Source organism: Chlorocebus sabaeus, chromosome 5, assembly GCF_047675955.1.
Source record: "Chlorocebus sabaeus isolate Y175 chromosome 5, mChlSab1.0.hap1, whole genome shotgun sequence".
In the NCBI taxonomy this organism is placed as follows: Eukaryota; Metazoa; Chordata; class Mammalia; order Primates; family Cercopithecidae; genus Chlorocebus; species Chlorocebus sabaeus.
This window is the reverse complement of record NC_132908.1, coordinates 70,009,943-70,022,038: the sequence shown is the minus strand read 5'-3', so window position 1 is coordinate 70,022,038 and position 12,096 is coordinate 70,009,943. Positions and strand designations below refer to the sequence as shown.

Here is a 12,096-nt window from a genome sequence, read left to right as displayed (position 1 = left end):
GTTTGTTTATTCATTGTGAAATGTAAGCTCCACGAAGGCCAAAGCTTGTTCTTCTATTCTCCATTGGATCTGGCTCAGAAAACTGGGCCTGGCACTGAGTAAATGGAAGAATATTATTTATTTTTTATGTCTTTTCTGGGTACGACACTATCAAGAGTTTTTTTATAAAGAAATTTCCTAAAATCCTTGTTAGCCTTATTATCACATTATATTTATGAGGTCCATAAAGCTAAAAAGTATGGATGTGACTATCTGGAAATATGAAACAAAATAAAGAGAAACACTTCTTAGAGAAGATTTCTTAGACATCTTACTGTTAATTGAAATGACAAAGAAGAAAGTTAACATCTAATATATTCATGACACAAAAAGGTAATTGAGCCCTTTTTACATGCTCTTAACATCTGTAGGCCAACCTCAAGTCAAAGAAACTTCTTTATAATTTCTTAGACTAACTTTTACTTACTTATCTCACTCTACAAATATTTACTGCACCCTTTCTATGTGTCAGGCCCTGTGCCAGATACTGGGCCTATAAGGGTGATCCAGATAGAACTGGGGAGCGAGAATTTCAGGCAGAAGGAAAACAAAATCCTAATATTATTTTTGCCAACAAAAGTCATTGATTGTGGCCACTTGTATGATACCGACATTTAAATTCAAATTGCTGGCAATATAGTTTTATTATTATTGTATACATAGATAACATAAAACATGCTCACATTTTTTATTCTTCTTGGGCTATGGTTTCTAAATTTCATGGTGACAAATTGGAAAAACCATTCTGATAACAAATTAGACATTTTCTTAAACCATAACTGAGCCACCCAGTTGCATCACTGCATGCTTTCTTCAAAGCTTGCTGCCTTTTCCATATGACAACACATTGCAAACAGATGCTTTCTTAAGTCCAAGGAAGTACTCTCTTTTGCTTTCCCACAAAATCCTAATATTTTTCATTCTCATTTTAATGGTAAAGATACAAATTTAAGTGGTCAAGAAAAATGTCAGGCTCTAGAATTGTATAGTGTTATTTTATGATGATACTGGCTATATTTCTACAGTATATGATATGTACACTAGGATTATTATATTAATAACATGTCCAATCATTTTTTTAAAAGTCTGAGTGAGGAAAGATAAGGAAAGCCAAAGTAAATTTACTGCACCTGTTATCTGGGCATTTGGCATTCTTAACAAGTTCCATCCCCAGGCAGCCAGATTAATAGATGACAGGGGAAAAATGTAAATTGCATTATCATCTTCGACGTGCTAATATTCATGGTACTGAAAATCCAATTGAAAGAGGGCTGGCTTATTAACTGTGGCATGCTGCAATTTACACATCTCACCCTCCAGATGTGAGGAGGGTAAATGAGAATGGAGTGTGCTGGGATCAGCAGGGGATAAGAAGGAAAAAAGTATGTACTTTGGCTATCAATTTGGCCAAGTGAAGAAACACTGACACTTGGTGAAATGAATTACTTTTTTTTCTTCCTAAAATAAATCTGGCTCTAGTCACTTGTTGGCTGCATTCTGGAGCAGCCCGAAAGACAGCATGCCCAACCCTAGCTGGTCATTCTGCGCACTGCCCTGTCGACTTTCCAACAGTGAAAGCGAATGTAGATAACTGACTATGTCATCATCGTGTTAGCTAGCCAGCAAAATGAGAAAAAAACTCTTGTCTTTGGAAATAAACTATATAGAGTTTAGAGCCAAGTCCAACACAAGATCTTAGTGTCTCCAAAATTGGATAGCTGAATTTCTCATAAGTAACCATTATCCTCACTATATCTCCTCAAACATGCATGTAGCTTTTGATAACTTTCAAATATTTAGAAGTAAAAGTATAACAACATTTAACTTAGTTAATTTTTTTAAATTAGGGGTTCCTCAATAGACATGCAATGCTGGATAAGTGGAATGGTAAGAAAGAATAAAAGAGCTGAGCGTAAGATAAGCAGCTACAAAACACAGTGAAGCAATAATCCTCACCAGGAATGTTAGCATTTCATATTTATAAACTACATAGCAACATATTTTAAATACATTTCAACTATTTCTTTGCTGGATAGATAAACAGTAATAAAATCTCTCTCTTCTTCTGGCTTTTGATTATGGAAAATTTAAAACATGCACAAAGAAGACAGATTAGCATGACAAACCCCCAGTGTACCCATTACTCAAATTCAACAACTCTTAACATTCCATTATTCTGGTTCCCTCTATACCTCTACCCACTCCCTCCCCCTTCTATTGTTATACAAGTTTTTTTTAGGTAAAACTTACGTATATATTGAAAAGCACAAATATTAAATGTTTTGACAAATGAATTCAGCCATGTAATCCTTATGCCAATATAGAACATTCCATCTCCAGAAAGTCTCGTGTACCCTTTTTTCAGTCAGACTAGGTGCAGATACAATGATACTTATCCAACAGAAGACATATTTTCTCCATCACAGAAAAAAACTAAGAAAAGCCACCTCCTCAAATCCAGCATGCTTTGTATTTCAAGCTGCACAAAGGATTATAATCAGCTTCCTACAGAAATGATGGTGTAGGAGTCTCACACCCACAGTAAATCCAGACCCTGTTGTCCCCACAGACAGTATCCAGATAAAAAGCCTCCAGAAAAAATGAGGACTTCAACAATATGCAACAAAAAGCCCTACATCTGGAGTTATTTATCTTTTTATTTATTTCAGTAGAACCTCAAACAAAACTGTAGTTTCCTAAACACAACCTAAGATATAAATAGTAATACTACAAAGTGGCAGAATTATAACAATGGTATTATTATAATGGTAGTTTTAACCACTCACCACAAGGAGTACATACTTAACAAGCCACATTAAATTCTCTATCCTTGCTCTCCAGAAAAGTAGTAACAACAGCAATAGTAGAGGGAATACTGGTAATGATATCGACAGCAGCCGATAGGTACTAGCAGTGGGGAAGCAAGGACTCCATGCTAGTTCTGTCTGACTCCACTGTGCTCTACTGATTCCAACCATAGAATGCAACACAGATAAGCATGCCTGCTATTAACATGATATACAGCCTGCATTTTGTTCTGCATATTTAAGACTTGTTCTCTGTCCTCACTCCTTCAATCATGCTGGTAAAACTCTTTTCTCCTCCTCATAAGTCCCCATTTAGGCCCACAGAGAAGAAAACTTCACCAACGATTCTACTCCCTGGAGAAGGGGTGGGGAGGAAGCCTCCACCCTCAGGCCCCCATATCTGCTCCTTCCCTCCTAGGAGGAACTGGAATTTCTATGACTGAGGAGAGTGAGATTGGGCTCCATTCCCCTCCCCACCACTGCAGTGGTGCTGACAGAAAATGGCCTCCTTTTTGACTGCAGGTTCTTCCTAGACTGCCTGTGAGCTGACGGTATGAGCAGGCCAGGCAGGCCTCTGCTCTCAGCTCTAGCTTTACCATTACTGAGGCCAATACTATGATATTATGTTTGAGTCTTGGGTCTCTTTCGCAAACTAGTTAGAATCTGGGGAGGAAAGTCATAACCAACTAAGGCCCCAAACTTCCTAGAAGCCAAAATCTTTATCCTTTGTCTCAGCACTCCTCTCATGACTACCACTGCCTACACCACTATCAATGACAGCACCACCACCATCTGTACCACCATCACCATCACCCATCAATACTACCAATACCACCACCATCTACACCACCACCACCACCCACCAACACTACAAATACTAACAACACCACTACTACCACCATCAGTGACAACAATACCACCACCATCTACACCACCACACCACCACTATCAATGACAACAATATTACCACCAACTATACTACCATACTACTAATACCATCACTATCTACACACCCCACCACCATCACCCACCACTACCCACCAACACTACTAATAGTAACAACACCAGTACCAACATCAATAACACCACCACTACCATCTACACCACCACCACCATCAATGGCAGCAATATCACCACCATCTATACTACCAACACCACCAACACTACCACCACTACCCACCACCACCACCCTCCAGCACTACCACCAATACCACCAACACAAACACAAATATCAACACCAAGACCACCACCAATACCACCACCACCACCACCACCACCACCACCTCTGTAAATATTCAGAATTGAATTTCAATCTGCCAGTACAAGTGTCCAATTTCTTGCCAGTCCTGGTATTACCTTGTTCTCCTCCGGAGTAAAAAGGATTCGGAATATGGAAGGCACTCCAGGAGCCACTTTGTGACTAATATCTTTGGGGCTGATTACTTTAAAGTAAGGCGAACTTTCTTCCACAACCTTCACCAACCTTGGAATCTGCAGGGAAACATGATGATAAACACTGTGCATGTGAAAAAGCAGAGAGTTAAACATAGACTGAAATCTCCATCAACTATTTACTAGACATGTGACCTTGGTCAGGGTTGAACTTCAGTTTTCTCAACTATACAAGGAGATGACAGTACTTATCTTTATCCCATAAAAAGTAAGCACCCACTACCTTTTAGTTTTAATTTTTATTAACATTATTGTTCTTACTTATTTTTATTATTATTGCAAGTCTTTGTTCATTTTTAAATTAAATCATTTAAAATTGACTATCGGCTGGGCGTGGTGGCTCATGCCTGTAATCCCAGCACTTTGGGAGGCCGAGGCGGGCAGATCATGAGGTCAGGAGATCGAGACCATCCTGGTTAATACGGTGAAACCCCGTCTCTACTAAATATACAAAAAATTAGCTGGGTGTGGTAGCATGCGCCTGTAATCCCACCTACTGGGGAGGCTGAGGCAGAAGAATCACTTGAACCCAACAGGCAGAGGTTGTAGTAAGCTGAGATTGGGCCACTGTACTCCAGCCTGGGAGGACAGAGCAAGACTCTGTCTCAAAAATAAATAAATAAATAAATAAATAAATAAATAAATAAATAAATAAATAAAAATAAAAGTGACTATCTTCAAGGGCTAACTCCTTAATCAGCTCAAACGTCACCCACATAACAGAGTTAAGCTGGATTTCCCAACATTTGAGCATTTGAGAACTGCTCTGAGAGAAGAAGTCACACTTCCTGCACCCCTTCAATGGCCCATCTACGGCACATGACATGCCACCTCATCCTCACCATAACCTTTGAGCTTCATTATGACTCCCATGCTACAGACCCTTGCCCAAAGTGGTACAGCTTCACCAAGCAAAGGTGTTGCGAGTCAAGTCCCAGCCAAACTCCACCCCACCTCTCCATGGGATGGTCCTGAGTAAACACACCACAAAGCAAGAGCAAAGAGCATCAGGATATCCCCCAGCACAGCCTCAGAGCAGCTCCCAACAGCTCCATTCTTTTAAAGTCTAATTCTTCTGCTGGAATCTGAACCCAGATCAATCTGACTCTGGAGTATGGGTTCTTATCATTTTAACCCAATTAAAATAGTAAGTATTCTGGTTCATTCTTATGCTTGTGTGTGAGAGATGGAGACACAAAAATAAGAACCTGACAGGCTCTATCTTTTGTACCCCACGACAGTGAGGAAGCAAATAAAAGGTGAATGGCACAGAAAGCATTTCTTGGGGCCCCAAATCTCTCTCCATGGTTCTTTAGAAGACTGTGAACTAAGGAAGCAGAAGAGCAGGGTTACATCAGCCACCTGGTATGAGGGTCCTGGAGTCACCAGAGGACAAGCCTGCCTCGCCTGGAGAGAACTGTCTGCTTGTTAGTAGCTGGATGTTCCTAGGATGGGACCCTCTTTCCATGTGGCCAGCACTCTGGCTGCATCTTATCAAGAGATGTTGTGTCATCCATGAGAACTGAGCATCTGGCAGACAAAACTCACACATGCCCTTTACCCCGAGTTGCTATTAAACAACCACTGATGACCGTTTCTTGTTTAAGGTCAGAGAGGGGTGACCAAAGGACGCTTTGGACTGTACCACTTTAGTAGCCTAAAAATACCTCAGCAAGAGTCAAAAGTAATATAGAAATGGAAAAAGCGAGTCAGAAGTGAGAACTGAAGTGCATGAAAAGACAGAGCCCTCCTGTCCGTGCAATGCACCTCTTCTGGAGGTCTAGGAACACAACCTTGAGCACCTCCGGTTCTTTTCCTTCTCTTTCACTTCTGCCCATGAGCTTCTCTTACTAACGCTACTGCAGAAAAAAATGAAACAGACTATTTTCTCCCGAGTCTGGCTTTGCTGTCACTAAGTCACCCCATTGATCTCTGCAAGGCATCGCTGATTCCCTTAATGAGCGGCTGTACCAAATATAACTGCAAGTCTTCCCATTTGCTTTGGATTCTTACATAGTCTTCACTTATTTTCCATTTTGTCTTATAAGTAAAATTTTTTGTCTCCACATTCTTAGACCCCGAAAGTATTCCTCCTTGTCTTTACGCCCAGATATCCCATCTCTCCAATGCTTTCCTCCCCATTTGATTACTTTTCATATTTCAAGTGTGCTTCATGCTGAACTTCCGCATTACTCTTTCTTTCATTATTGTTAAGTGTCAAGAAACTCTTCAGGCATTTAATATCTTTTCTTGAAAGAAACCCTAATTTATGTCTAAAGAAAAAGTCATAAGGCTGAAAAAGAAATCTTCCGTTGCAATCGCAAAGAGACAAGACAGACAGTGAGAGAAGCCTTCCAAAACTGACTGTAGACAAACTCTGAAGGCTATCTTCTATAGAAAGGAGAAGACAGAAAAGAAGGAAAGGGACCTACATTTTTTAGAAGTGAAAAGAAGGGGTTTTAAAAGGTACAATTTGCAGAATATAAATGCATTGGAGAATATAAATATAAATGCTTGGCCAGGCGCAGTGGCTCACACCTATAACCCCAGCACTTTGGGAGACTGAGGTGGGTGGATCACCTGAGTTCAGGAGTTCGAGACCAGCCTGACCAACATGGAGAAACCCTGTCTCTACTAAAAATACAAAATTAGTTGGGTGTGGTGGTGCATGCCTGTATAGTCCCAGCTACTTGAGAGGCTGAGGCAGGAGAATCGCTTGAACCCGGGAGGTAGAAGTTGCAGTGAGCCGAGATCATGCCATTGCACTCCAGCCTGGGCAACAAGAGCAAAACTCTGTCTCAAAAAAAAATATATATATATATATACACACACACACACACACACACACACACACATACATATATACACATACATATATGCTCAACAATTGCAATTCTCAGGAGTAGAGTTTATATCTTGAATTGGGGAAATGGTGTCTCTAATGAAGACTACATAAGCATTAATAGTAATTTCCCTGTCTTAAATAAAAACCTAGCCCAATTTGTCATACATGAGAACCCCGTGACATTCATCTGGTCAATCCTTTAAACAACAAAAGTTAGTGCACATGTTGGGAGTTCACTACTTGTGAGGCACTGGTTAGGACTCAACATATAGCAACAAACAGATACAGCCTTGTCTTCATTAAGTTTATAATCAAAGAACATGTTTTCATATTATTTTCCTAAATCTATTAAATTAAAGAACTTATCAAAGATCCCTCAAGATCCCACTTTACTATAACCCATTCTCATATATCCTGGAAGAGTTCACCTACCCCAGTGAACATACTCACTTTGTCATTGTTCCTCAAAATCAGTGGAACTTCATAGACTTCACAGGGAGTGTAGTTCTGAAATATAATTTCTGATGGAAAGGGCTGGAATAATGCCTGATCCAGGTCAATTCCTGAAAACTGCAATTGAAAGAGTAAATTATTGTTATAGTCACACATTGACAAAAATGACTGGGGAAGATAATACTACATAGATCTATGGATATTAAAACTAAACATGTGAAATATTCAAAAAGAAATCCATACCCAGGTACATCATTGTAAAAGCACTGAAAACACAGGACAAAAGAATGTGTAAAAGAAACTAGAGGGAAAAAATAGAGTATTTAACTTTCAAGGAGCAAAAGCGCATGCCTACTTTTCAACGTAACACAAGTCAGAAGGCAGAGGAATAAAACGTTTTAAATCCTGAAAAAAAAACTCTGCAGGCATAGTATTTTTCACCTGGGGAAAGTCCCTTCAAAAACAAAGTTTGAATAAACATATTTTCAGAGAAATAAAAATTGAAAAATGTTGTCACCAACTTCTAAAGAAAATACCAAAGGGTATTCTTTATGGAGATGAGAATTTCTCTTAGAAGTTCAGTGATGCAGGAAGGAAAGGAGAGTAATAAAGGGGTAAATATGTGGTTACTCTAAATGAATTCTCATCATACAAAATAATAATACAAATAACTAGCTTACTAACGGGATGTGTGCGCTGGTTGGGCACTGCACAAGAGAACCAAATTGGTCTTGCACCCCTCATTTCCTGTTCTATTTTGATTTTTACAAAGTACTTGCTTTTTATTTCACCAACCACTGAGGAGCTAGGTTTGTAAAGCATGACATCATCAAAGTGTATAGTATCATCTAAAGCTGAAACTATGAATTACCCCAAGCTAGTAGCCTGTTTAGCATCCAATAGATTTTGGGTATTGCCAGGTTTCCCCTGAAAATTCAGACTATCTGATGATGTCCTGCGAGTTCACGGTTGCACCCTGGGGCACCTTGGCACACAGTTTGAAAACTGTAGCTGTAAGTATCCATCTTAATAAGTTAGAATAAATAGCAAAATAAATCCAAAGAAAGAAAAAAATTGACATGACAAAAACGAGAGAGGAAATTAATGAAATAAAAGTAACTATACTATAAAAACAACAAAGCAAAATTCAGGTCTTTAAAAAGATTAATAAAATTGACGAAATACCTAGTGAGTCTGATCAAGAAAATAAGACAGAAGGCACAAAGAACAAATACAAAGAATGGAAATGGGAATATTACAATAGAACCTGAACTCAGTAAAAAGATAATAAATAACTATTATGTCAATAAATGTGAAAATATAGGTAAAAATACAAACTCCTAGAAAAATACAATAAAAATGTATCAAAACTGGCACAAGAAGAAACAGAACATCTGAATAGCTCTAAAACTATTACAGAAATTAGATCTGTAAATAAAAATCTTTTACAGAGAAAACTCCAAACCCAGACAGCTTTATAAGAAAATTCTACCAAACATAAAAGAAACAACTCAAGTATTATAGAAACTGTCTCAAAGAAAAGAAAAACAAAAAATGAAATGTTTCCCAACTCATCTATAATGTTAACATAACCTCCTTTATATACCTGAGAAAGACACTAAGGGAAAAGAAAACTGTAGGCCAGTCTCATTCATAAACCATAGACAGATAGACAGATAGAAGAAACAAAGAAAGAGAGAGAGGAAAAAAAAATTTGCAAACTGAAACTAAAACTGGCACCAGCACTATATAAAAATGATAACACATCATGATCAGCTGGGTTCATCTCAGAAATTCAAGGTTGTTTTAGTACTAGAACTCAAACAAGAAGAAAGAAAACTGTCATTTTCCCCAGGCAAAGTAATTGTTTATTTCGAAAATTCAAAATAACCTACAAATAAATCATTCTAATAATTCTATTAGAATTAATAAGTGATTTATCAAGGTCACTGAGTACAAGGTCAACATACAAAAACAAATTCGATTTTTAGGTACTAGCAATGAACATTTAGGAAATGAAATTTATAAACAATGTTACTTAAAATAGTATCCTAAAATGTAAAACACACAGAAATAAATCTAATGAAAGATGTGTAAGACCTTTGTCCAGAAACTAAAAACATTATTGAGAGAAATTAAGGAAGACCTAATTGAATGCAGGAATATACTATTTTCATGAATTAAAAGACTCAGTATTTTCAGGATGTCAAATACTCCCCAAATTTATCTAAAAATTCAATGCAATATATTGAATTTTTAAGATCTTTAATTTTTTAATTTTTAAAATTTTTTTAAAAATTTTAAGATCTTGAATTTTTAAGATCTTTGAATTTTAAGACCTAACAGATTTTTTTTGAAACAAAAAAGCTCATTGAATTTACATGGAAATGCAAAGGAACAAGAATAGACAAGATACATTTGAAGAGCAAGAGAGGAGGATTTGCTATATCATGTAGCACAACATGATAATTATATTATTACATATGATATACTGTTACTTACCACAGTAATAATAATGAGATGTTAGCACAAGATTTACCATAAAAATAAATGTACCAGATTAGAAAGCCTCCAAACCAATTATTAAATATATGGTCACATGATTTATGACAAAGGTAACACAGGTAATCTACTTCTCACATCATAGGTTAGTTTTCTTAATTATATAAGTGGAATAATACAGTATATACTCTTTAATTTCTGGCTAATTAAATTTCTGCCATGAAGCAATCAGTCTTAACTACACCATTTCACCATAAGCTCAAAGAGCATAATGGGAAAAAAAAAAAATCAAAGAGCACAAAGCAAATATTTAAGAATGTAAAGAAGTGAGTAGTTAGGAGAGATTAAAAATTCATGTCTTCATTCAATAAATATTGAGTTTCCAACATGTGCCACATTCTTTTTTGTATGCTGAACATAGTGAATAAAGCCAAGAAAAGCCCTAACCTCATGAAGTTGACATTCTTGAAGCTCAAGCGATCATACAAAAAATATAGAAATACAGAACATAAAGTCAGGTAGTGAAAAGGCTGTGTAAAAAAGCTAAAGCAGGACAAGGAGGTAGGGGACTGGCAGGTAGCTGCTCTTTTAGATAGGCAGTCAAGAGAAGGCCTCTCTGAGATGACTTCTAAGTAGAGGTCTGAAGCAAGTCACGCTAAGATTTTAGAATAGCACTCCAGTTAGAAGGCAAAGCAAGTGCAAAGTCCTTCAGGTGGAAATTGTCTTTGAGTGTCTGAAGAGCAGCATAGGGGAAATGCAGTGAGAATGAGAGGGAGAAGAGTAGAAGGCAAAGAGGCTCACGTCTGTAATCCCAGCACTTTGGGAGGCCGAGGCAGGCAGATCACGAGGTCAGGAGATCGAGACCATCCTGGCTAACACGGTAAAACCCCGTCTCTACTAAAAATACAAAAACAAAATTAGCCGAGTGTGGTGGCAGGCGCCTGTAATCCCAGCTACTCGGGAGGCTGAGGCAGGAGAATGGCGTGAACCCAAGAGGCGGAGCTTGCAGTGAGCCGAGATCGCGCCACTGCACTCTAGCCTGGGCCACAGAGTGAGACTCTGTCTCAAAACAAAACAACAACAACGACGACGACGACGACGACAACAACAACAACAAAAAAGAAGGCAAAGAGGTCCGTGAGGGAGGCAGGACTAGATGGTACAGGACCTTAGAGGTTATGGCACTGAGTTTAGATTTTATTATGTGAGTAATGGGACGTCACTGGATGGTTTTAAACATGGAAGTAACATGTTCTGATTTACATTTTAAAAAATCACTTTTACTGCTTTGTGATAATGGGGGCGGGGGAGAACAAGATGGAAACAGGGAGGCAATTTTGATATTCTAGATAATGGTGGCTTAAACTGGAATGGTGGTGGAGAACATGGTGAGAAGTGGTATGATTAAAGATACATTTGTGAAGGCAGAATTTAAGGCACTTATCACTGGATCATAAGATGTAAAAAGAAGAGAGGCATCAGGAATACAACTCCAAAGTGTTTGGTCTAGGAAAACAGATAAATGGGGGTATGAAAAGCAGGAGGAAAGAGACAAAGAGGAAAGATCAGGCTTTTAGAGATGGAATGTAAAGTTACAATTAGATCTTAAATATATTAAGTTTGAGCTGCCAACCATACATTAAGCTGACTATATGATCTAGATTTCAGGGGATAGACAGTGGCAGGAGATACAGATATAAAAGTAATCATCAAAAAGTAGAATTTAAAGCCTTTTTTCCTAGAAGAGGTCACCTAAGGTGTGAGTCTAGAAGAGAAAGAAGTTCAAGTACCAAGTACTGGGAGCTCTAATATTTAGTGATCAGAAATGAGTGAATAATCCAACCAATAAAATAAGCAAAAATCAACCAGTGAAAAGTAGGAAGAAAATCAAATGAGTATGCCAGGTCAGATATAAGTGAATAAAAGGGTACAAAAAAGAGATGCTCACTGTATCAAATGCTATGAGACAACATGGAAGCAATATGTTCTGATTTACAT

The 12,096-nt window shown here is 37.9% G+C and overlaps 1 protein-coding gene across 3 annotated transcripts in view; it reads right to left on the bottom strand.

Moving 5' to 3' along the window:
* Nucleotides 1-12,096, bottom strand: part of HYDIN (HYDIN axonemal central pair apparatus protein) — a 480,054-nt gene that overhangs the window by 365,041 nt on the left and 102,917 nt on the right. For all 3 annotated transcript variants that reach the window (XM_073015549.1, XM_007993708.3, XM_073015550.1), the window contains exons 6-7: nt 7,594-7,713; nt 4,203-4,337 (exon numbers count right to left, since the gene is read on the bottom strand). In XM_073015549.1, the coding sequence (XP_072871650.1) occupies nt 4,203-4,337; nt 7,594-7,713 (255 nt within the window). The remainder of the gene's footprint in view (nt 1-4,202; nt 4,338-7,593; nt 7,714-12,096) is intronic.